Below are 24,713 nucleotides of genomic sequence, written 5' to 3'. Positions count from 1 at the left end.
CTTTCCATTCTCAATAACTCTAGGCAATATCATCCGGAGTCTCAAAGTGATGCAGCGTAGTATGTAATATGGATGAATAATCGTGACTTAGTAATTTTGTTTTAGTTTGTTGTTGGTTATTTGGTTGTGAGGCTTAAATTCTATCAGAATTGATATCTGGAAAGTTCATTAGTCACTTAGAAGTTGGCAAGCGATCTTGTATTCCATAGGATATTTGGATGCTCCGAGCTTTTGCCTCGAAACTTATTCCATCACATCTTTTGTTTGCCAAAAATAGACTTAATCTGTTTCTTAGCTTTCTGTTTTGGCTAGAGTTCAGCTCTTGATTTATGTGGGAGATGTATAAGAGATGAGGATTTAGGTGCACGGAAAATAAGCTCGGTTAAATTAGGATGTAGATTTCTCACCAGAGTTGCACCCTGAGTAGCTCTTTCAGCCAAGTATCCACAAGACTTGAAAAATCCACCATACTGTTTCGACCATTCCTCCAATCTTGAATAGATGTAATTTGATCCAAGAGAATCCGCCCAGAACATGAGTCCTCCCCTGCTTAGGGACACAAAATTTTATACTCAAGTTTCGGAACAAAAGAGATATATTAAAATGAGATCAACTGGTCAAGTTAACAAACCTGTAAGAGGGGAAACCCATTCCCATTACACCAGCAATGTCCAGGTCGGCTGCTTTGACCGCTATGCCTTCTGCTAGGACACGGCATGCCTCATTCACCACCGGGAATAATATCATCTCCACAATGTCCTTTTCCGATAACTTCATTAGCTACATTACCGAAATCGTTTAGACATACCTCAACAATAATCACTTTCCCCCAGTTTCTTATACTTCTAAGGTCATAAAGAAATGCTAAATCAAGAGAAGTGAGCGAACATATGTTTTGTGAGGAGACATAGGGGAGAAAGAGACCTTCGGATCAACTGAAATACCGGAAGTGCTCCGAGCCTTCTCAATATAACTCTTTAACTCCGGATTTGGCCCAGCTTTACGGTTCTGGTCATAGACATAGAATCCTTTACGAGTGGATTCACCTGAGATGTGTAATGTACACAAATGATTCTTGTAAGGAATGTAACACTGGCGAAGATCATCTAACATTACATAATAAAGGTAGCAATATATTCAATAATAGATGAAGCGTGTGGAGCGTTCTTTGTATGAGGTTTGGAAGTAAGTGAGGTATAACGCCTCGCTTTGGGCATCCGTTTGTTTGACCGTTTGTAACTATTAGCTTCACATTGGAGCCCATTCTTGTCAGGTAGTTGTAGGATTTAAGCTTATTTTGGAAGGAAAAAGCTACCTGCATTCTTATCCTCTTGCATAAGAGGAATTAGCACAGATTTACAAGTTCTTTCTGGAAAAACTTGAACAAACTGACTGGTAGCTGCTTCTGCCACACCGAAACCAACGAGGTCACACAACCTGAAGGAAAAAACAAGAGCAAATAGGAATAAAAAATTCAATAGGATTCAATGAGAACAGAATATGGTGCAAACTAGCAAACTTCTTAACCATTATAAACCTGAAGGGTCCCATTGGCATTCCAAACTTGGAAATCGCCCTATCAATTCGATAGGGATCTACTCCACGTTCGGCAAGTAAAATGGCAGCCTGAGAGTAGGGGAAAAACATTCTGTTCACTGCAAATCCTGTGCAATTTCCAATGATAATAGGCGTTTTCTTTATAGTCTTCCCAACATCTAGCAGATCAACAATTACTTGTTTATCTGTATGCTTGGTACGAACAATTTCCAATAGTGGCATGACATGGGCGGGACTGTATCAGAAGCAAAAGCTCAACGCTACGCCAAATAGATCCCGAGGGGGGGGGGGGGGGGGAATGTGGATATACCTGAAGAAATGGGCTCCAATAATTCTGTCACGAGACTTCGTTCTCTCTCCAATCAACTCCAAATCTATTGTGGAAGTATTAGTAGCAAGCATACAATGTGGTGGGCAATATTTCTCAAGATCAGCAAAGATCTGTTGCTTCAAAGAAACATTCTCGGTAACAGCCTGTGTCGAGAACACGAAAATCAACATTAGCTATTAGCTATTGCCCTCGACCTGTCTAGAAAAGAGAAAAGCAGCCCAAAGTACCTCTATCACCATATCCACATCTTTAAAACTTTCATAGTCAAGAACTCCCTTGAGTAAAGAAATAGTCTTCTCAAAATTCTCTTTAGTCATATTCCCTTTTTCGACTCGGCTTTGTAGGTTCGCTGTAGGAGAATACATCAAATCATGAGTTCAAAAAAAGCTGCAAATTGAATTGTGGATACAAAAGCATGTCAAAATCATTAGTTTCTAGGGGTACCCCTGACTCTATCAATGCCAGCCTGCAAGAACTCATCGTTCACTTCTTTAAGTATTACAGGATAGTTGCTAAGAATCAATGCTGTAGCTATTCCGGATCCCATTAATCCTCCTCCCACGATAGCAACTTTCGTGATTCTTCTCGGTGCCAAACCAAGATCGGTAACCCCGGGTACCTGTCGAACATGAGGAGATAATAAATTTTTACGTGCAGGGGATAATATGGCCAGCCACTAACAAATTAGCTAGAACTACTGAGCTATAGTATTCTGGTTCAATCTTGAGCTATAGAATTTCTCGACTTCAGTATCGAACATTGTTGTTATTCTAGTTCTAGCCAGTGAGATCGAGCCCCCATAGATAATAAAACCATGAACATCCCAAGATCAAGAGTTCAAGAACAATTCTTCTGAATTAGTTAGCAGAATACTCATTAATGTGCTGCCACTTCTATAAACCCGATCGAACTTTCTTGTCCGTCCTTTATTTTCTAACCTTTGTTGTCGAACGCTGGGCAAAGAAGATATGAATTAAGCTTTTACAAGTATCAGTATGTAGGAGTCCCTGAAATTCTTCAACCTCCTGCAATGTCCAGAACAAGATATAGAGAGAGAGAGATGAAGCGACTACGATTTAAGATGAAAAGGAATGAAATGGAAGATGAGAAACCTTCCGAAGTCCAGCACGAGGGCCAAAGACGACACCCGTTTCAATGACGTCAATGCAGGCGAACGGGTGCTTAAGATTCGGTGACTGTTTCCTTGCCTGAACTCTGGCAGTCTCAAATATTTCCTTAGCCTCAGCAAGGGACTCTAACTTGTCAGTCCTATGGAGACTATGAACCCATGGCCTTCTCCGCTCTAGGATTTCGAGAGCCCGTTTACGTGCAGTCGTGATCAACTCTTCAGGAGGGGCAATGTCATCGACAAGCCCCAAAGAATGAGCTTCTTGTCCTTTAATTAGCTTTGATGTCTGTTTACACATGAGAATATAGTACATGATGATATTTTATACATCATGTTACAAAAAGTAATCCATCTAGCTTACCAACATCATTTCTAGAGCCTTTGAGAGACCGACAAGACGTGGAAGCCGTTGTGTTCCTGAGTAGTTTAGAGCCTCGAGATCAAGATAGGCGAACCAAAACACCCCAACCATTTTAAGAATCCATAATATTTTAAGTCTTAAGGAACTAATCAACGCGTTAAACTGAAATCGTACCTCCAAAACCAGGAATTATTCCAAGCTGAAGTTCGGGCAAACCTAGTTGAGCGGTAGGAGTCGATATTCGAGCATGACAGGCCTGAGAAATGAAGGCAAATAAGAGATTGTAACAGGATTCATCTATGGACATAGCTAGACACTTACCATTGCAACCTCTAAACCTCCACCCAAAGCAAGCCCATGTATTGCTGCAACCGCAGGTTTTCGGGCAGCTGACGGATGAGATTTAAGGAATTAACACCCAGTAGCTCAGCATAGAATCAAACCTCTCAAAAGTAATATAACAAAACTATCATAGGAACTCCTTACCTTCAAAAATTTCAGTGATAACTTCAATTGATATGTTGCTAACACTTGGTTGGTCCCCTGAGACACATCTTACATGAGGTCAATAACGTCTCAAGCCCACTACTAGTAGATATTGTTCGCTATGATCCGTTACGTATCGCCGTGAACCTCGCGGTTTTAAAACACGTCTGCTAGGGAGAGGTTTCCACACCCTTATAAAGAATGTTTCATTCCCCTCTCCAACCAATGTGGGATCTCACAATCCACCCCCTTCAGGCCCCAACGTCCTCACTAGTACACCGTTCAGCGCCTAGCTCTGATACCATTTGTAATAGCCCAAGCCAACCACTAGCAGATATTGTCGCCAACCTCACAGTTTTATAACGCATATGCTAGGGAGAGGTTTTCACACTCTTATAAAGAATGTTTTTTTCTCTTCTCCAACCGATGTGGGATCTCACAATCCACCTCATCGGGGCCCAGCGTCCTCGCTGGCACACCGCTTAGTACCTAGCTCTGATACCCTTTGTAACAGCTCAAGCCCACCACTAACAGATATTGTCCGCTTTAGCTCGTTACGTATCTCCGTCAGCCTTACGGTTTTAAAATGCGTCTGCTAAGGAGAGGTTTCCACACCCTTATATATAGAATGTTTCGTTTCACCTTCCAACCAACGTGGGATCTCATATCTTGTAAAATCCTTCTACATAGATATAATGAACAGTTAATGAGGCCTACCCTTTCCTCCTTGGAGTACACCAAAAGCAGCTATATCAAAGCCACCAGAAAACTTCCCCTTGGCACCTACATTCCAAACAATAAAGCAATCAGTTCCTTCGTCCCTTACCGGGATCCTAACGTACCTATGTATAGGCAAAACACCAATTACCATCCTAAAACGTCAATGGTTCGATCGAACAAAATTGGTTTAACGTAATACTAACCTGTGACAACAATTGCCTTCACATCATCTCTTTTCAAGGCTTGTTCATAACTATCTCTTAGGCTGAATAATACTGTATATTGTGTGTAAATGTGCAGAAAACAAAGACAAAAATGGATGGACATGTTAGAATCTCAGTAGAAATAGAGATTTGATAGAAGAAGAAGAAGAAGAAGAAGTGTACCATCAAAAGATAAAGCGTTAACTGGAGGGTTGATGATGGTGATTATAGCCACTCCATCATCTCCCACCTCCATCTCTGTTCTTCCTTTTGCATTGCTTCCCATTTTGCCCCTCTCTCTCTCTCTCTCTCTCTCTCTCTCTCTCTCTCTCTCTCTCTCTAAGATGAAACAATGTAAGGGGAAATTTTTGTAGGAGAAAGTGAAGAGAAATGGAGGAGGAGGTGCATGAAGAGTTGTGATTTCTGCACGGTTTCCGACGAAGGAACAAATATTATTCAAGGTAATCGTTATCTATCACTTTCATTTTGATATGAAACGTTCTTACTCTTATATCGTGCGGAATGCACTTAGCTCGGTAGCTTCGTTTTTGTTTCTCGTTTATTTTTGTGAAATTATAGAAAATATTCTTAACATTTTTAATTTATTTTTAAAGTAATTCTTTTGAATTTCATAAAAAGAAATTGAGACTATGGAGGTTACCAAATTGGTTTACAGTTTAAACTGAAGGAATTAATTATTGTTAATTAAGTCCAGTTTTATTAGGAGTATTAAGAGTCTTTAAAAAAATGTTATAAAAATAAATCCTCGACAAATGAAACGAGGGTAGAATTGTACTTTCACAATCATCTTTTTGGTCAGCGATTGTGGCCTTTTATGAGTCAACGCGGCTCCACCCGATCGGGAATTTGACGGTGGATGATGCTTATCGTAACCGATTACATCGGTTGTGTGCCGCAGCTTATTATAGTCTCCACGGTTTTGCTTTTCGTTCTATTCTCCCATTGAAGCATGTGATATCCACGTGATGTTTGAACATTTTATATTAATAATTAAAATTTTATAAAGGTATTACCACGAGGCATAAATACTTTGGGCCCGTTATGTGCCAGCCCAACTCAGCCCAATCCATGTACATTGGGCTTTGATTTGGGCCTGCTTTCATCTTCAGCCCATGTTCATTAAAATAATAATTTTTAATTTTATCTTTAAAATAGATTCTCCCCACCCTCGCATGCTTTAGGCTAAAGCAAGGGTTTTGTTTCTAAAAAGAAGTGCATTTGAAGGTATGACGTGGCGTTATTAATTTTCAGAAGAAAAAAAGGAGGCTTTTTTCTCCTTCGTTGGGCCCACTTTAAGATCCACCAGCCTCCCACACGTGACATAAACAACTAACTTATTTGCCTTTTAAATATTTTAATGAAAAATCCCTATTTTAAATAGCTAATAAAGAAGAAGAAAATATCTTCTAACCATTCAGGCCACGACCGGTAGATATTATCTTTATTATAGTTCTACTGCTAATAGATATTGTCATATTTACACTTTTTCGCGTCTACTATGTCCTACTTCGACCAGTGCCTCACACTGTTCAGTGATTGACTTTGATACCATTTGTAATAGTCAAAGTCAACTTCTAACAGGTTTTGTCCGCTTTAGCCTATTACGTATTGCTGTCAACCTCACGGTTTTAAAACACGTATGTTAGAGAAAGGTTTCCACACCTTATATAAGGAATGTTTTGTTCCCTTTCTCCAACTGGTGTGAAATCTCACGTATTTCTTTTTGCTAAACGAGGTCGGGGATTGAGATTTGCCTCTGACCCCACGTAAATTCTCGTCTCACCTACTTTGCTCATGTTTTATAGTTTGGATGTCATCGCCTCGTGGACATCTCTAAGTCTTTGTATAGTTTGGATTTTTGCTACAATTTGGTTCATACGTTCGAAACTTGTTATCAATTTCGTCCATTTTTTTAAAACTATATTTAAAATGGAGGAGCTCGATCTCTACAAAATAAACAAATTTTTTATTTTAGCGATTAAAAATTGAAATAAGAGACGGGGACGATGACGATGACGATTAGGGATTTCTTATCTCCATCCAAAAAGAAAAATGGACAAGAAAGAACAACTTGATTCAATTAAGAGGGTCATTTATCAACCAAATACGCCCTAAAGACAAGGGTATTTCCGTCAGCCGACAAATTTCAAGCTTCTGCCGGGGTCCGCCCGGGCAGCCCGCACCGTTGACGACAACAGGATGCGTTGTAATTAGTGCAAAAATCAAAAGGGTATTTTAGTAATTTAATATATAACTTAAAATAGCGGTTTAATCCATTTGAATTTAATCAATTGATATTTTTCGCCCTTTTCACCAATTTGTTTATTTCTTTTTGCGTCTTAATATTATAACAAAAGGCGGACTCTGTGGCGTTGAAGTCTTTACAATTCTCGCCAACTCATTTCTCTCATTTCATCCGAAGATTAAAAAAAAAGGTTCGGCGAATTTGTATATTTTTCCCCCTTTTCTTGTCTCGAAGAGATTAGGGTTTTGTATATTTTGTTCGATTCAGATCTGATCCCTGGTTTCGATCATTAGATTCTTCGTTCTACAGATCTCGTCCTTCAAATCTATTAATTTTGGGTCAAATTTGGTACGTTTGAACGTTTGAACGTTTGAAATGACCTGGAATTCTTGATTGAATCTCTTTTTTTCCATGTAGCTTTATTGTTGAGTTTGAATCTGGTGATTTTGTTGCAGATTCTGTTGGATTTGAATTTCGTCTTCGAGTAATTCCTTTCATGTCCTATTTCGAATTCAGACTTTCTCCCCACTGTGAGTTTTTCTTTAATCGTTACTTACTTTTTATTTGGTTAAACTTGGGGGATCGGCTGATTGTTGATGTTATTGGAGATTTTTTAGTGCTATTGCATACTTGATTAAATTGGTCTTTTTTTCTTTTGGATGAAGCGTTGTTTAACAGATCTTGAAAATTGGCTCCGCAAAGACGTTCGCAGCGCCACATGGGCGGCCAGATGCAGCAGAGCAATGCTGCGGCGGCGACCGCCTTTTACGACCACGCCGGCGGTGGGACCCTGCATAATGCAGGACCCACTAACGACGCCGGTGACGCGGTCATGGCTCGGTGGCTCCAGTCTGCTGGCTTGCAGCATCTGGCCTCTCCATTGGCTGATCAACGCGCCCTCCTCATGCAGGTACGACGCTTAATATTTCCGAGGGTTTTCGTATGTTTTGAGGTACTACTAAAAATTTCTTGCGAGAGTAATGAATCAGCCTTTGAGTATTTACTGTAGGAGGTACATTTTTCCTTCTTTCTTTTTCCACACATGCAATCTTCAACTTGTTGGGGTCAAATGGGGAATTATTAGTGGTTGAATAGCTCTATTGAATTTGATTACCATGCCACCACGTAATTTTCTGAAAGGAAGTACAGCTTGATTTGGGGGATAGTTCATCTACAATCTTTTTTTTTTTTTTTTTTTTTTTTGTTCACTTGATGTTATACCTTTTTTTAGTTGTTGTTTATGCCATAGCAATTAAATTTCCTCTTCCCTTCCAATTGGCTCAGAGTTATGGAGCACAATCTGCTGAAGAGAAACAGAGGCTCCTAAAACTGATGAGAAACCTGAATTTTGGTGGGGAGTCTGGATCTGAACCACATACACCTACTGCCCAAGCTTCAGGAGTACTTGGTGCGATGGATGGGTATTATTCTCCCGAATTTAGGGGAGATTTTGGTGCTGGACTTTTGGATCTTCATGCTATGGATGATACCGAGCTTTTGTCTGAGGTATGCTGATTAACTAATTTGGGTTCTTTCCTTTTTGTGAGCGAGAGATTCTTACTTAATTTTGATTATATATGTAAAATAGTAGTAATACTTAGGTGGTTTGAATTAGGCATTGGGACATATTAACTTATTGCCTGATATTTTGAGAGCATTTCTGTAAGGAACCGTGAGCTGTTGACATGATTTCGTTATTGTTTATTTTCTTATGGAATTTCTATTGACATTGAGATGAAGCTATATAGCGCTTACATGCAATCAGAGTGTTCTTGTTTTGTGGGGGACGAGGGAGAGTGTGGGGGTCTAGTGACATGAAAAATGATTCGTAAAGATGCCTCTATACCAACTAAAGAACTACTCAGATTTCCTTTCATTTGAAGATACACATTTTTAATATTATGTTTTTTAGCATTAGGATATCTGTTGAAAATTATCTGGCGGTCCATTACTCTATGACATTGGGTGAAAGTCACATACTTATCCTTTTTTGTGGTGGTTAATTCTTTTTCATCCTTTTTTTATTTTTAATTTTCGGATTTCCTTTTTAATTTTTTTCTCACCAGCACGTTATCTCAGAACCATTTGAGCCGTCACCATTTATTCCTAGTGGTACTAGACCATTTGAGGATGAATTTAATATAGCTAGCAGCAGGCAGCCAAGAAGCCAAGCTGATGAAGATGCTGTGGCTACATTACCTGTGATTGAAAAAGAGAATGTTGCCAGAGAAAATAATGTGGCTAAAATCAAAGTTGTGGTAAGCTTCTTATAGTGGCATAAGAATACTATTTGTAGAATACTAACTAGGAATCCTTTGCATATGGGTGTTATCCTTTTACTAATTTCCAGATATTAATCAACAGTGGAGTCATGGAGGTTGGAGTACAGCCTTATAATTCTTTTATTGGACTTACATTGTTTGTTTCTCCTCGTCTGGGAGGTAGTTCAATTAACAAGTGATAGCTATGTTAATGCATTTTGGAGTGCAGGCCTTAGAACAATAATTTGTATGTAAATTTGTCACATTCCACATGTCTTTCTTCTTTTTTGTTTAGTTTAATCACTCCTATCAATTTTCCCTGCCCGTTAATTTTTTTCTCTTTTTCTTTATGGGATCATCTAATTGAGCATTTGTTTCTTCGATTGAGTTTGGTTTTCTGGTATCAACTGGCATATATTTTCATATATTGTTCTATTTTTCGTAATTACGTGTAGTGTACCCTTATTAGGTGAGAAAGAGACCATTAAACAAGAAAGAGCATGCTCGTAAGGAGGATGATATTGTCTCAGTATGCGACAATGCCTCTTTGACTGTTCATGAACCAAAACTAAAGGTCCCTTTACTTTTATTAATCAGAACTTTGACGTATATATTAACTTAGTTGTTTGATGTGGCAGTGTTTAACTTGATCATAGTTTCTTTTCTCCCATACTTTAAATTGAGATAGGTGGACTTGACTGCATATGTGGAGAAGCATGAATTCTGCTTTGATGCAGTTCTTGATGAGCAGGTTACCAATGATGAGGTAACCGTTATATATTCTTTTATTCCAGTGTAGTTTAGAATAATTTTTTGTTGTTAAATGGTTTTGTAAAATCTGGTTTGAACAGACGTACATTCTTTTTGAAATAGGTTTATAGGGTTACTGTACAACCAATTATTCCCATCATCTTTGAACGGACAAAGGCTACATGTTTTGCTTATGGTCAGACAGGTATGCTTTAAATCTGGTGAATCTCTTGCCGGCTTGCTTTCATGAATGCATACTGGTTGAAAAGTAGTTCACGCATTATTATTTCTGGATATTGTGACTTTTCCCATTGCTGATGCTATTGTATCAACTCTTTTTTTTCTTCCTCTAAGATGCCTTTAGTATCTTGAAGGCTGATCTAAGCCATTTGTATTTGAATAGGCAGTGGCAAGACGTTTACAATGCAGCCATTACCTCTTAGAGCTGCTGAAGACCTCGTTAGATTGTTACATCAGCCAGTTTATCGCAATCAGAGATTCAAGTTGTGGCTTAGCTTTTTTGAGATATATGGTGGAAAACTGTTTGATCTACTCAGTGACAGAAGGTAAGTTTTTAATTTTATTCTCTCTCTTTTTTTTTTTCCTGTAATTATTCTTAAGGAAAAAGGAGTTGCTATTGTGGTAGAGACAGGAAATGTCATTCATGCGTTTAGAGTGGGATGGTATTATGTATATCATATTGATTACCGTGGCATCTAGATTAGTATATGCAGACCTCAACAATCTTAGGATGTAAGGGTTTTATTAACTTTTTGTTGGTTTGATTATAAATCTAATCCTGGTTTTTTGTTATTTTAATATCTTGGTGTCCAATTTACCTGTAATTTAACTTGGTATGATGTCACGAAAAAAACAAACATAGTTCTACTGCGAATTCCTATTGACATGCAGATGCATAATAAATCAAAGGTTTTCACCCACAACAACTTGCATGTGATGCGATATTAACCTTTGGCCATAGTTTAGTTGAATATATAATTATGACCAAATTGATACGTTTACCTACCAAAATGAAGTAGATGAAAATACAAATACAAAAACATCGAAAGTAGTAGTACTTAGAATTGTGTATAGCATTTTTAGTTTTTGGTCTGTTTCTTTTTTCCATGTAAATAGGACATACGACCTGCATTTTCCTCCCCTTTCAAGAGTCCAATTCCTTGATTGAATATCATTTGTGCATTTCATGCATACACATTCTTAAGATGACTTTATTTTTCCGTAATAGGAAGCTTTGCATGAGAGAAGATGGGAGGCAGCAGGTTTGTATAGTTGGACTTCAAGAATTTGAAGTATCTGATGTACAAATTGTCAAAGAATATATCGAAAAGGGAAATGCAGCTAGGAGTACAGGTTCCACTGGTGCCAATGAGGAGTCTTCAAGGTCACATGCTATATTGCAACTTGCTATTAAGAAACACCCTGAAGTCAAGGAATCGAGAAGGAACAATGATGGAAATGAGTTGAAAAGTGGGAAGCTTGTTGGGAAGATCTCTTTTATTGATTTGGCTGGTAGCGAAAGAGGTGCTGATACAACTGATAATGACCGTCAGACAAGGTATGTGAGATGCTTTAGCTCTTTGGTCTTTGGTTTATGGTTCTTTATTCACAGCTGTTAAAGATAGCACCCATCAATGAGTTTGCTGTTACCGTCGGCTTGATAATATCGAGTATACCATCTTGGTTAAGAATTTTAGTTTCTAATGCTTCCACCAGTATCAAGTATTTTTTTGCTTTGCTGAAGATTAGTGCTTTGAACTTTTTCAGTCAAAAATGCTTCTTTATATGAATTTTCAGACGATGTCTTTTCTGATATTATCAAAAATGCTGCTTGACATTTTATCTTCATCAAAAAATTTGTTCCTGTCAACGAAATTTGTACCCTGATTTAATATCGCTGCAATTTGTCTATTTTGTTTTGTTGGAACCTTTGCAGGATTGAGGGAGCAGAAATTAACAAAAGTCTTTTGGCTTTGAAGGAATGCATTCGTGCCTTGGACAATGATCAGATTCATATACCCTTCCGTGGAAGCAAACTTACAGAAGTGCTTCGTGATTCGTTTGTTGGCAACTCGAGAACTGTTATGATATCATGCATTTCTCCGAATGCTGGCTCATGTGAGCATACTCTCAACACTCTGAGATATGCCGACCGGTACGTTTTCTGACATCTTAGGCTTTACATCATCCAGAAATTTGGCATATAATGAACTTTTAAATTACTACCAAATAACACCAGGGTCAAAAGTTTGTCCAAAAGTGGAAATGCAAAAAAGGATCCGGCTGTTAGTTCCAGTCAACCAATAACTAAAGATGCTTCTTCAGCCCCGACTATTCCAATTCCAACTGAAGCAGAAGATATTAATATGCTGCGCCAAGAGGTGAAATTAGGGGAATTGGGCAGAAGGGTTGCAGAGAAAGAGAGTCTCTCCTCTTCCAACTTTGACATGCCAACTACTACTTTGCCATCAAGTAATACCTTTCATGCTCGAGATGAAAAAAGTGCAAGCGTAACTGTAACTTCTGCGTCATTTGACAAGGAGCCACCTGAAATGAGGAACACTCACAGTGATCCGACGGGTCGAAAGATTCCCATGTATTCCCCCAACTTAAATGATACAGAGAAGGTGAAAAAGGTATCGCCACCCCGAAGAAAATCATCCCGAGAAGAAAAATCAGAAAAGTTAGGGAGCTGGCAGAAGAAAGATAGTGGTGTGCCTGATCCCTCAACTGCAAGCTCCAAGCAGTATGGTCCAGGAATTTCTAACACAAATGATGCTGGATCCAAAAAGTCTGAACCTGAGCCTACTCCTGATGGGAATATTAATGCAATACTGGAGGTTTGCTACCTCTAAACACCAAATTTTAGTTACAGTTTAGTGGCTTTTTTTTTGACGTGCCATCAACTATGTTACAGGAAGAGGAAGCGTTAATTGCTGCACATCGAAAAGAAATTGAGGACACCATGGAGATAGTGCGTGAAGTAAGTAAAAAAGTTCCAATCTCTTATATTACAAATACTAGTAGTTAATTGTTGATACAGTATAGATTCTCACTTTTGGTTGATATACTTGACCATTACCTTCTGATTCCTTTCCTAGAAAAAACCAAAAGCCTTTGAAAAAGCCAAAAACGTTCCTGATCTATTCTCTATTTCAACATGCAAAATTAAAATGTTAGGGTCTCGTTAATACAAGAAGGGACACTTTTTGACCTGATAGAAGATTTTAAACTTCGAGATCTATTAAATACAAAATTAAAATCCTAGAACTTATTGGACATCTGAATCTGAAAGTTGAGGGTTGTTAAGACAACCTTTAACACCAACTTGTTTTTGAAACCAATTGAACCACCAACTTTTTTCAATAAAGTCAGTACTCTACCATTGAGTTAGCTGTCTTTTTTAGATAGTGGAAGGGTGAATGTGTACTAACGGGGATGGTGTGGGGTGTTGGTTGTTGGTTATGGCAGGAAATGAAACTGTTGGCAGAAGTGGATCAACCTGGAAGCCACATTGAAAACTACGTGACTCAGTTGAGTTTTGTGCTGTCTCGAAAGGCGGCTGGGTTGGTGAGTCTTCAAGCACGCCTTGCAAGGTTCCAGCATAGACTTAAAGAACAAGAAATACTCACCCGAAAAAGAGTATTGCGTTAGTGTTGTGGTGGTGGGTCACTCTTTGTTTGTTTCCTTCTTTCTCTCTCTCTTTCTTTCCCTCTCTCTCCCAACTCCCTCCTCCCTCCTCTGCTTTCTTCTTCCCCTCACCCCTCTTTCATATTATATAAAATATCATTAAATCAATTGATTTGATTTGTACATTCGAGCTTGAAAAAGAGATTGGAATTGAATTCCCTTGCTGCTATCTTGCCCCGACCCGTGAACGACCTTAACCATGAGGTTCATAATATAATGTTATGCATACATTTGTTTTCGTGGTTTTAGTATACCTGAGTTTGGCAGGAGAGATCGACTGTTGCCCATTAAAGCCAATTCAAATTAGTTAGGAAGGATTATTCTTCACATTTAAGACCTATATTTCAATTGGTTTTTAAACCCGAGCTTATCGATAGAGGAGTCAGAGAAGGAAATTGGTCTATAACACGTTCCAGTCGAAGGCCCTATGAACTAAAAAAGTTTACAAGGACAAGTTTGTTCCAGTCGAAGGCCCTATGAACTAAAAAAGTTTACAAGGACAAGTTTGTACTCGTTCGTGTACATTATTATTATTATAGTACTCTAAATTGGCATTACGATTCATTGACCTGCTAGTTTTTTTTATGAGGAAGTGGATGAAGGTGCCCGGAACCATGAAATGTATACGTTTCGGATCAATAATCTCACAAAATAAGCATAATGCACGTTCCTATAGAAACTAAATCTTCCATACACAAAAAAAAAAAAAAAAAAAAAAAAAAAAAAAAAAAAGAAGAAAAAAGAATGAGCTGTGTATCGTCTAGGGTTACTTTCTGATCATTACAAACATAATAATACATGGGGAAAAAAGAGGGAGAAATAACTCAATAATACAGAGAGTTTGAAATGAATCACTAAACCATTTAAAATAAATACGTCGAGATGGGGGGAGAGTATTCACTTACCAAAAATACTAGATGATGCTTCGCCCTGCAACCTCTCTCCCGTATAAATTTGTTTGTACTCATCATCTATTCTCTACTCGAAACCAATCCAAAACATACAATTTAGAGCTGCTGCCACTCAAAGGTGCAAGAGAATCTCGGGATCTATACGCTCGCTGCTAACACAAAGAAAATTTCGAGACATTACATGTGATCTCAATCAGTTAGCTCTCAATTTCAAAATTTCCTTGGCTGTTCTACGTCGGAAATAAGGCATGTGTTCCTACAAGAAACAAACAAAGAAAGAAAGGAATTGAATCTTCTTTTGAGCTCATAATTGAATTAGAAATGAATGCATGTGGATTAACACTTTCAACAATCTTTTTTACCTGCTTGAAACAGAGATTCAAGCCTCTGCTATAAAAATCAGCATACTTGATCATAAACATGCCACAATCAAACCTGTTTCAATTGAAAGAATTGCAAGAAACAAAAGTGCAAAATCTTGAGAAGCACGTAAAAAGACGTGAAAATAAAAAATTACAAGAACGAAATATAAGTTTGAAAGGAACAAACCCATTTTCTTGCTCGGGAAGGTCTTCGACAAATTCTTGTGCCCAAGAACTTACATCAATATCTTTTCCACTCTTGTTCTTCACCTCGTCTACAAAATATCTCGCCTGGGTACATAGAATCAAAAGGATAATCAAAACGAGCAACCAAAACATATGCGCGCCCTTCTCTTGTACTAGCACATCATAAGAAAAAAAATAAACGGACATCATTCGTTATTAAAATAATAATCGTGAATGTCTAGTTCAGCTAGTTCACCAAAACTCTCAAAGCTAATATCTCAATTTCTCAAACCTCCTATGCTTCTTGCCATAATGGAAAACTTGACACTATAACGTTCGTAAATGGGATTACAAAAGGATGAAATGGTATAACATCTTCTGTTTTTTAAAACAAAATCATGTTAAAAGCTTCTTCCATTCTAATCACAAGATGCAAGGCAAGGCGTTAGCATTGGTAGAACGAGGCGTATACTTGCATAACAAAAAAAATATTAACCAGTAGCAAATGATACCGCAAAAAAAGAAACATTCTCGAGAATATGCAAATAAATGCAAGAACAATCCGTCATGGGTTGACCTCATTTTAAATAGTAAAAATAAAAAATAAAAAAAAAATGTAAAATATTATATTCTTAATATTGTAGTATTCACATAAAAGTATGAAATACATCATTGTTTAATTAGAACTAAACATGATATCTAAAAGCTAGAGACATTTTCTTTAAAAAAATGAAGTAAAAATCAATGAGAAAACTTAGAAAAAAAATACTGGAAGAAACACATTAATTTTTTTAATTAGAGGTTAAAACTTAAAGAACATTTAACAAAATTAAGAAACTTATATAATACAATATTTGTTGAAAATTTGTAAACCATAAAACAATAATAAAAGGGTAGGTGGTTGCTGTGGCCGTGGTAGTGGTAGTGGTATGGCACCACAAAAAAAAGACAAACAAGGACGTAAAAAGCAAAAAAGAAAACAGTGAATTCCTATCCGCATACCACTAAATAATAAACAAAGGAAAAAAGAAGGTTGCACTCATTAAATCGCCCACTACCACTGGATTCTTCCCTCCAACTCTCTTACGGGTATATTTTGTAATGTAAAGCTAATCTAAAGTCGATTCTCTTACGGGTATTTTGTAATGTAAAGCTAATCTATAGTCGATTCTCTTACGGGTATTTTGTAATGTAAAGCTAATCTATAGTCGATTCAGTACCAAAAGCCAACACTTGGAATTTCCGGTGGAATGAAGTTAGAGGCTTATGTCTCTTAGCCTCAAAGCATAAGCAGAGAGGCCTACGCCTTTATCTTCAGAGGTGTAAGCCTTGAAACACCTCAGAGCCGACCTTAGAGCCTCCTCGCCCCAATGCTTAAGCTTTAAACGGTTTTTAAAACATTGCTTTCGGGTTGGGTAGAGAGCTCCGTGACACAATTCATATCTTCATCTTGTGGAATATTAGACTCTTAGATCAAGCTTACTATTCTTCATCTCAAGAGCTTAGATCTTAAGGTAATCCGGGTCTAACTTAGACTTTAGGATTGAGATCGAATCAATTTGGAAGTTTTAGTTTTAGCGTCTACGAATTAGGGGTTCACATACCGAGAGGGTTCCTAATTTCAACTCACTAGGATTTTCACGCCCAACGACTAATCACATAGATAGTATACCCTAGATGTGTACCGCAATGAAACAACTACCGTCGCGATAAGTTCAGGAACCATAAAAACGATGCAATAAATAGAGAAGAGAAAATACAAAGCATACCAATGTCTTTAAAACACGAGAATCCATTCCCTTCAGAGAATCGAGATACTGAAATTTCTTCTCTTTCTTGTTGATTACTGCTAGGCACCAGTGTATTTCTCTATGGATGGGGACAAATATCTAAACAAGTAATTAAATTGGGTCAGTAACAAATGAATTAATATCGTACCATCGATCGCCATCGATTAGATGAATAATAGAGTTAAAATGGGACAGAAGATTACTTTATCACAATCAATGAGTTCATACTTCAACTTCTTTGGGTTGGTCCATTTTCTAACCGATCCGTAATCATAGCCATTCCTTCCATTTAACTGTTAGCAATGTTACAAGAACGAAAAATACAAGCTAAAGTCAGATCATCATAAACGTCTATTTGAATAAGACCACACTTCCATACGATAATTCCCTAAAAAACAGTTTACGGGCTGAACTAAACGACAATTATACAAATATCTGAACTTTCATTAAGAAAAACACGAAGGGATACAAGGACGTACAAAAATATAAAGTCCACAAAACGAGGCAGACTATCAAAAGGGTCTCGAATCAAGGAAAAAAAACAACGCTGCACGTATAGTAAATCGAAATGTAGACCATAGAGGCACGTCAAACAGCTCGATTTCCAATCATTGATTATTACAACATTCAGAAACGTACCCAACTAAAACCTGACCATCTCGAGGTAAATTAGCATACAAATCCATTGGTGCAAGTAGTGGAAAATGAAGTAAAGCTTAACCAACCTTTTTATAGAAGAAGGTACTAAAGAAATGGCATTTCAAATACTTCTCTGGCTCCCTTCTTTCCCTTTCTTTCAGCAACTCAAGATACAAATTAATCACCTAAGAACAATAAATACAACAATTAGGAAGACGGGTTTCAAGAACAGAAAATTTCAGGTAAGATCATAATCCATCGGATACTATTTCATCGAATCTTCAAATCTACCTCGTCGTTTAACCAGGCAGCTGGTCTCAGACACTGCAAAGTTTCCCCAGTAATCTCAATATTCGAATTCTCATGAGTAACCAAAACTCTCCTCCTGAATAATGAACGAAAAAACGTCAAACAAAAGAACAAAATGAAAGATTATAAGAACAACATCATACGGTACCGGTTCGTAGAGAGCGCACGTTCAACCTGCGCCTCCTCTTCCTTTGTAAGAGGAGTAAAAAGTTCCTGTGGAATCTCCTGGATCGATAAACGAATACATTTTGATTAGCATAAAAATGGTGAAATTGCATTATCCAGAACAAAAATTAATCTATCTCTGCGAAGAAAAGAAACATACATCAAGAGGCTTCTTCTTTGGAGTTCGGGATTGAAGAATCGATCGGCGCTTCTCGTTCAACTCGATTTCGAAATCCAAGCTTTTCAATCTCGATGTCCGCCTTTCCACAGTCTGAAGCAACTTCTTGTAAGCAGAAACACTGGACAAGTCTCGATCCAGTGACAAAGCACCAAGCATCGCCTCAGCGTTTTCAACCTTCGAATCAGCATTTGTCAAATCTACAACTACCGACGTCGACGGCTGATGAACATTCTTCATCTTCACATCCAATTCCTGCACTGTATCAACCTCACGAGGCCTCTGGTCCGGTTTATCATCTTCAATTGCCTCGACACCGTCTTCGTTCTTCGAATCTCGAGAAGCGCCTCTTTCGGTTTCGGAGTCTGAATCCAAGTCAATGAAATCCTTCGGGAAGGACCGCAATGCACCAATTGCACGATTCTTCGCAATCTGGTAGTTGTACGACAACATATTTCCCGCCGCGTACTGTTCCGACGACTCGCTATTATTTTTTGACTCCCAATGCCTAAAGAAGCTCTTCGAAAGCCCGAATTTGCGAATTCTGCAAGGGCCGTGTACTTCTCGGCGCAATTGCGGAGTTTCTTCAGGGTACCGGGAAAGCCTAGCCACCGTATAGTTCGATGAGGAAACTGGCCGATCCAAAGACAAAGCAGAAACTTTAGGTTTCTTGGAGACGTGAAAATCCGGTGATTTCAAAGATGAATACGAACGATTAAGGCTCAAACACTCGTCGTCGCGCTTACGGTTGTTGGTTCGGGCGCCCATTAGTAGACACGGAGATTGAAACGAAACGCCTACGAGATCGCATCACATCTACCGAAGACCATTTCAGGCAGAAAAAAACATCAATAGAATTCGGAAGAACAAAAACTAGGGTTTTTGCGCTGAACGAAGAAGCCGGCAAAACCCTAAATGTCAAGGATTAGGAACAAACGGAGATGAATTTCAAACAGAAATTGAAGAAAATAAGAACTGAGAAACGGAATCAAGCAGAGGAGAGAGTAAAGTGGGAAGAGACGAGGAAATTGAAAGAGAAACTGGGAATTGAATGAGATGCAGAAATTGAAATCGGAATCCGCAGTTGGGAGGAGGAGATTTGGGAGAAGAAGTGAATGACGTCTGAATCTACAAAACTGGAGAATCCAAATTGATTGATTGATTGAAAATGTTTCGATTTCGTTCGTCCTGATGCTGTTGGTTCTCTGTTTGGAAGAAAGCTTCCCACGGCCACCTCGTCTCTCGCTTACGCCATCTGTCCCTTTGAATTCAAGCGGGGTTTTTTCTATCACTTTTCAAATTTGTCCTTTCCCATAAATTCTTCCACAATTACATACATACATATCTATATATACATATACATACATATCTATATATATGTACACATACATATCTATACACACATATACACATATATATACACATATTATATATACATATATATATATATATACACACATATATACACATATATATATATATATATACACACATATATACACATATATATATATATATATACACACATATATACACATATATATATATATATACACATATATACACACACATATATATATATATATCGGGTAAGTCATCGAGAATGAAAATGATCAAAACATCAAAGAACTTTTTGATTTTTTTTAATTATTATTATTTTTTTCTTCTAAAATTTAGTTTTTATTATTTGTGCAATAAATTTTAAAAGGGTACCTACGTCGAATATACATTAATTACTTACCTTTTAAGATTTTCGGACTTTCTTCGGTACTCAAGAACCCGGAAGAAAGATTGAGTTAGATACGAAACGGTTTTGTTATTATTGTTACTTTAAACTTTTGTGGGCTCGATAACCAACAATGGATATACAAACAAGAGAACCTTTCTCGTTCCTATCCCTCTTTTTTTATTTCAATTCACACAAAATTCTAAATTTTTTCCTATTTTATTTATATTTTTTAAAATATATTTAATTGTTAAAAAAAATGTAATGAACAATTTTTTTATTTTTCAATATATTGTTTATTAAAAAAATATAAATTTTCTAATAAATCCAATATTATCAATAGTAAGAAAGTAACGTGAAGCGAAGCATAGCTGTGACGGAAAATATAATTTGATCTCCAGCCCCATTTAACTAATAATAGAGAGAAATTTCTCTACATCCTCTTCCCATTTTTCATATAAATGAAAATTCCGTACCTCATTCAAGATGGATTTCCACAAACCTTCAACCCGACCCTCGAGATTAAATAGACATCGCTTCCCGACATAAAAAACAGCTTTGTTGGGGTTGAAACTTCCATAATCTATATTCATCATCTAAGAAACCAAGATTTCTATAAAGAAAGAGAAAAATATCAAGACATCATACATCATGAAGAAAAGCCATGTGGGGTGAAGTGAAAATTCAATTCTAAATTTAACTCTCCTGATCTAATTAGATCACCATGGAATCCAAGGAAATGGTGCCTACATTCCATATCTGCAACAACTCCATCATCTTCGGTACGGTTCCATTGCAGCATTTGCAACAGATTGACCGTGACACCGAACGTCCCTATCTCGAATGTAAAGAAATAACATTCTCATTTCGCTCGACTAATGCATACAAAGCCATCTCGACATCTGAAAACGGTTGACCAGCATAGAGCTGCAATTGCCCCTTCTTCACAACAATCATTTTACTTGTATGTGATTTTATGACCTTCTCGAGTTCCTAAGAAGCACCAAGCAAGAATATAAGTGTTCTACACGGTATGCAGAAACGAACCACAAACTTATCCACAATTCGAGCATAACTAAGTTGATAAGACACCAATTAAACAATTACCATCTCAAAAGTCAAGAAGAACAACAACAACAAAAAACTAACAAACTCGCTAAGCCGAGCATAACTTAGTTGATAAGGCACCAATTAGGTAATTATCATCCAAAACGTTGATGATTCAATTATCTACTCCCACACCCACGATTGTTAAACTAGAAAAACGAAACTCATCACTAAAATCAACCGAAGCTACTTGGGTATGACAAAATCATCACCAAGCACATTGATTGGTACACATCAACTAAATATTCCTTAAATCGAGATCATTCCTTCACATTTATTTCTTCAACTAAATACAATATTATAATTTAAATCATAAAAATTTTAATTAACCATCTTACAAAAACTACGAAAATAAATATCGACATAACATTATGCAATATTTTGATCTAAGTTGACACTTTAACCTAAAGTTGAAATTTATCAAATACTAATTTACTTCGTATCGAAGCAGGAAAACTATAGATATCGTAATATTGAAGTTTAGAACTCTTACTTTTGTTGGCAGAGGAACGACGTCGGTTGTGAAATTGTCGAGCTCTTCAAAGAATGATTCCAGAAGATAACAGAAGTTATTTGCATCAACATGGTGTTCAAAAGCAACTGTATATGTAGTATATTCCTCAATATCCTGTGTCTTGGAAGGAACCCTTAAGGTGAAAAGTCCTCCATGTTCTTCATCTTCAGAACCTCGATGCATAAAAATAACCTGTGATGGGATACATTTTGATGTTAAAATTTATAATTAAACAAAAAGAAAAAAAAGATCATAGGGTTTAAAGATAATTCTTTGAAACATTTAATATCGACTAAATTAAAAAAAATCTACTCTTTCAAAAGTTGCAAACTACCCTTCAATTTTTATAAATGTTTTAAAAATACCCTTGAAGTATAAATTCGTTAGAATGTTGGACGAAACTCTTGTGACTAGAAATGGTGTGGTATTGACTCGTAATGAAAATTAGGACCCAAAACATCGCCACACCGTTCAGGTCATCGCAGGTCCTAACTTTCATCCAAAATTCTAATGAATTTCGGACTAAAGTCATGTTTATATAGAATCATCTGTCCAGATAGCAATTCTAAGAAGGTTAAATAAGAACTACGGTTCCGTTTGATAACTATTTGGATTTTATTTTTGAAATTTAATAAATTTTGAAAACTAAAAGTAAATTACAAATTCAAATGTTTCTGGTAGAAAAACGAAAATATGGTAAGGAAATTGGGGAGAAACAAGCCTAAACTTCAAAAACGAATGCATTATCAAACGAAACCTAAATAATTCCATTGAAATATTTGTTATGCTAAGTGTGTGACTAGTCAATTTTGAATTGAGATTTGACGACCAAAATGATAAGCTGATAATTCAAATTATGTAATAGCTCAAGCTCACCGCTAGCAGATAGTGTCCGTTTTGGCTCGTTATGTATCGCCGTTAACCTCACGGCTTTAAAATGCATCTTTCAGAGTTACGCAGCGGAACCGGTACTCATCCAGATGCTGTCCTCTTTGGGCTTCCCCTCAAGGTTTTTGGGTTTTTCCTTTTGGACTTCTCCATTACACGTCTATTAGGGAGATTTCAACACCCCTATAAGTAATGCTTCGTTTCCCTCTAACCGATGTGGGATCTCATAATCCACCCCCTTGGGGGCCCAGGGTCCTCACTGGCACATCGCCCAATGTCTGACTCTAATACCATTTGTAACAACCTAAGCCCACCGCTAGTAGATGGGCTTTCTCTTACAGGCTTCCCCATTACGCGTATGTTAGAGAGAGGTTTCCACACCCTCCTCTCCAACCGAGTGAGATCTCACAGATTATGCTTAGTGTCTTCATAAATTAAAATCATGCCATCAAGAAGAAAATAAGTACAGAAAACAAAGTATATTTTCTAACTTACTAGAACATAAGGAAGATTCATCCACCATGAATCAGCCCTCGAAGGAGATCTTTTCTCCATTACATCTTTTAAATTCTGTGACTTCGAGATCTCCACTGAAGAAGCCTCCTGAACGGCACCTAAAAACTTGAGAAACAAACCATAATTATTTGTTCTAACTATCAAATATAAAGTTCTGAACAACAACCATTTCAAGATCCAAATACAATTAATTGAAAACAATATCTTGTAATTCAGAGACATTACCATTACTTGATTTCTTCTTTGAACTTGAAACCTTAATATCGAGATCCAAATTCGTTCCATCGTTTTTCTGTAGCAATACAGATTTGTCACTGCCCAAATTCGTGCTATCGTCTTCGAACATCTTGGGATCGCTATACTTGATTCCGTTAGCTACTCGTTTTTCGGCATCCTTCACTCCCTTGTTAATAGCCTTGCCATTTGAGCCACTTTTTTTACCATTAGAAACAAATCCTTGAAAGCCCTTCGGCTTCTTCATCCTATCACCATTAGAGTTTCTGAATTGCAACTTTTTCTTATATATTAGACTCTTATTCCGTTCTTCTTCATCATTGAAATCATTCCTTTTGGCGGCTTCCTCAACATTCTCAGACTTGAACAAAAAATTTACTGGTGAATCCGGTATCCTATCTTTGTTAGAATTTAGCCTCTTCTGTAACTTAACAAGTCGAGCATCAATCTCTTTATCAATACCAATCCTAGCCCTGGAAATTACATTTCTACCCTCCATGTCGCCCTCCCCTAAATCATCAGGTTTTTGATATTTCTCCTCTTTCCTTGCTTTCCTAGCCAACAACCTGATCTCTTCAATTTTGTCTCTCATCTTCGATTCGTCCAAATAAACCAACTCGTTCGTTTTAGACCCGAAATTTCCAAGAACGATTCTCTCATTTCCATTCAACAACACTTCTTTTACGCTTTTGCTTCTAATACTCAAATCTTTATCTGAGTTCTTATCTTCCTTAATTGAATTACCATAATCTAAAACCCACACAGTACAGATTGTCTGAAACGCAAAAAGAGCAAGCAAGTAAACGCCAAACCTGACGAAACTTCCCAAAGAAAAGTTGGCAACATCAAAATTAAGCAACGAGGCAGTGTCCGAGCTCTCGGAGAGTCGAGATTCACCGTCCGTGGTAGTGGAGGAAGGGAAACATTCCGCCGGAGATAACACCTCGGTCTCGACGCCTAGAGGACCTGAGATTTCCGGCGATACGATCGGAGTTTCAGAGTCGATTAGCGGAGGAATGGGAGAGACAGTGAACGGAGGAGGTTTAGTTAGGGTTTTGAGGATTTTGATGCGCAAGTGATTTTTTCTTCTTGTGAGCCTCGAACGAGATGAAATGGAAATGGAAGCTGAAACTGAAAGCAATGGCTTGGTGCTGCAAATGGTGAATTTGTTGCAATGAATGGAGAAAGAAACAGCGGAGCCGCACGTACCCGCCATAACCAGCGGGGAAGGAAGCTTGCTTCCTATCATGGGCCTGAGGCTGCAAATGGTGAAACGAGGTTTGAATTTCTGGTAAGTAATGGCGCAAGGGTTGCCTGTGCTTGCTTCCTATCATGGGCCTGAGGCCCATTTCAACATTTTTGACGTATCAAATTCAATATACATATATATATATATATATATATATATATATA

The 24,713-nt window shown here is 37.5% G+C and overlaps 3 protein-coding genes and 1 pseudogene across 6 annotated transcripts; 1 reads left to right on the top strand and 3 right to left on the bottom strand.

Moving 5' to 3' along the window:
* Window positions 1-224: 224 nt before the first annotated feature.
* On the bottom strand, window positions 225-5,154 carry LOC111806463 (glyoxysomal fatty acid beta-oxidation multifunctional protein MFP-a-like; annotated as a pseudogene). Its single transcript, XR_015423220.1, has 16 exons — window positions 4,788-5,154; window positions 4,582-4,647; window positions 3,865-3,921; window positions 3,700-3,767; window positions 3,553-3,634; window positions 3,379-3,434; window positions 3,001-3,303; window positions 2,827-2,913; window positions 2,333-2,507; window positions 2,116-2,237; window positions 1,868-2,031; window positions 1,538-1,792; window positions 1,316-1,437; window positions 925-1,046; window positions 632-780; window positions 225-546 (listed from the first exon to the last, which is right to left on the bottom strand). The product of XR_015423220.1 is annotated as a glyoxysomal fatty acid beta-oxidation multifunctional protein MFP-a-like (transcript).
* Window positions 5,155-7,120: 1,966 nt separating this feature from the next.
* LOC111806462 (kinesin motor protein-like protein) lies at window positions 7,121-13,944 on the top strand. 2 transcript variants are annotated; one of them, XM_087128895.1, is made up of 14 exons: window positions 7,121-7,243; window positions 7,509-7,583; window positions 7,719-7,963; window positions 8,338-8,559; window positions 9,120-9,311; window positions 9,784-9,888; window positions 10,003-10,080; window positions 10,188-10,269; window positions 10,468-10,630; window positions 11,314-11,643; window positions 12,022-12,240; window positions 12,325-12,925; window positions 13,003-13,068; window positions 13,557-13,944. In XM_087128895.1, exons 3-14 carry the CDS (start codon window positions 7,772-7,774, stop codon window positions 13,737-13,739), a joined length of 2,433 nt encoding a protein of 810 aa, XP_086985021.1. In that variant the 5' UTR covers window positions 7,121-7,243; window positions 7,509-7,583; window positions 7,719-7,771; the 3' UTR covers window positions 13,740-13,944. The 2 variants fall into 2 exon arrangements, with proteins under 2 accessions (XP_086985021.1, XP_086985020.1); XM_087128894.1 differs by having other exon boundaries at window positions 7,188-7,401.
* Window positions 13,945-14,481: 537 nt separating this feature from the next.
* ESD4 (Cysteine proteinases superfamily protein) lies at window positions 14,482-20,657 on the bottom strand. 2 transcript variants are annotated; one of them, XM_087128896.1, is made up of 10 exons: window positions 20,518-20,657; window positions 18,298-19,131; window positions 18,121-18,197; window positions 17,955-18,048; window positions 17,750-17,848; window positions 17,228-17,317; window positions 17,004-17,123; window positions 15,236-15,339; window positions 15,049-15,121; window positions 14,482-14,942 (listed from the first exon to the last, which is right to left on the bottom strand). In XM_087128896.1, the coding sequence occupies exons 2-10, from the start codon at window positions 19,081-19,083 to the stop codon at window positions 14,880-14,882; spliced, it is 1,506 nt and encodes a 501-aa protein (XP_086985022.1). In that variant the 5' UTR covers window positions 19,084-19,131; window positions 20,518-20,657; the 3' UTR covers window positions 14,482-14,879. The 2 variants fall into 2 exon arrangements, with proteins under 2 accessions (XP_086985022.1, XP_023549234.2); XM_023693466.2 differs by lacking the exon at window positions 20,518-20,657 and having other exon boundaries at window positions 18,298-19,618.
* On the bottom strand, window positions 20,639-24,553 carry LOC111807740 (ABC subfamily C protein). Its single transcript, XM_023693611.2, has 4 exons — window positions 23,292-24,553; window positions 23,046-23,164; window positions 21,642-21,854; window positions 20,639-21,034 (listed from the first exon to the last, which is right to left on the bottom strand). Exons 1-4 carry the CDS (start codon window positions 24,547-24,549, stop codon window positions 20,876-20,878), a joined length of 1,749 nt encoding a protein of 582 aa, XP_023549379.2. The 5' UTR covers window positions 24,550-24,553; the 3' UTR covers window positions 20,639-20,875.
* Window positions 24,554-24,713: the final 160 nt, after the last annotated feature.

The sequence above is a fragment of the Cucurbita pepo genome, chromosome 12 (assembly GCF_057944985.1).
Source record: "Cucurbita pepo subsp. pepo isolate OVF chromosome 12, ASM5794498v1, whole genome shotgun sequence".
NCBI lineage: Eukaryota > Viridiplantae > Streptophyta > Magnoliopsida > Cucurbitales > Cucurbitaceae > Cucurbita > Cucurbita pepo.
The sequence above is the reverse complement of the archived record's forward strand: the minus strand, read 5'-3'. Positions and strand labels throughout refer to the sequence as shown.

What these genes read in the sequence shown, in the direction of transcription:
- ESD4 (XM_087128896.1), bottom strand. Translation starts at nt 19,083, where the DNA reads ATGGGCGCCCGAACCAACAACCGTAAGCGCGACGACGAGTGTTTGAGC. An exon ending in CTGCCTGGTTAAACGACGAG is followed by an intron (nt 17,849 to 17,954) that starts GTAGATTTGAAG and finishes TATTGTTCTTAG; the next exon opens with GTGATTAATTTGTATCTTGA. An exon ending in GTACCTTCTTCTATAAAAAG is followed by an intron (nt 17,318 to 17,749) that starts GTTGGTTAAGCT and finishes CATTGCTAACAG; the next exon opens with TTAAATGGAAGGAATGGCTA.
- LOC111806462 (XM_087128895.1), top strand. Translation starts at nt 7,772, where the DNA reads ATGGGCGGCCAGATGCAGCAGAGCAATGCTGCGGCGGCGACCGCCTTT. An exon ending in AGCAGGTTACCAATGATGAG is followed by an intron (nt 10,081 to 10,187) that starts GTAACCGTTATA and finishes TTTTTGAAATAG; the next exon opens with GTTTATAGGGTTACTGTACA. An exon ending in GATCTACTCAGTGACAGAAG is followed by an intron (nt 10,631 to 11,313) that starts GTAAGTTTTTAA and finishes TTTCCGTAATAG; the next exon opens with GAAGCTTTGCATGAGAGAAG.
- LOC111807740 (XM_023693611.2), bottom strand. Translation starts at nt 24,549, where the DNA reads ATGATAGGAAGCAAGCTTCCTTCCCCGCTGGTTATGGCGGGTACGTGC. An exon ending in AAAGAAGAAATCAAGTAATG is followed by an intron (nt 23,165 to 23,291) that starts GTAATGTCTCTG and finishes TCAAGTTTTTAG; the next exon opens with GTGCCGTTCAGGAGGCTTCT. An exon ending in TGAATCTTCCTTATGTTCTA is followed by an intron (nt 21,855 to 23,045) that starts GTAAGTTAGAAA and finishes ATCCCATCACAG; the next exon opens with GTTATTTTTATGCATCGAGG.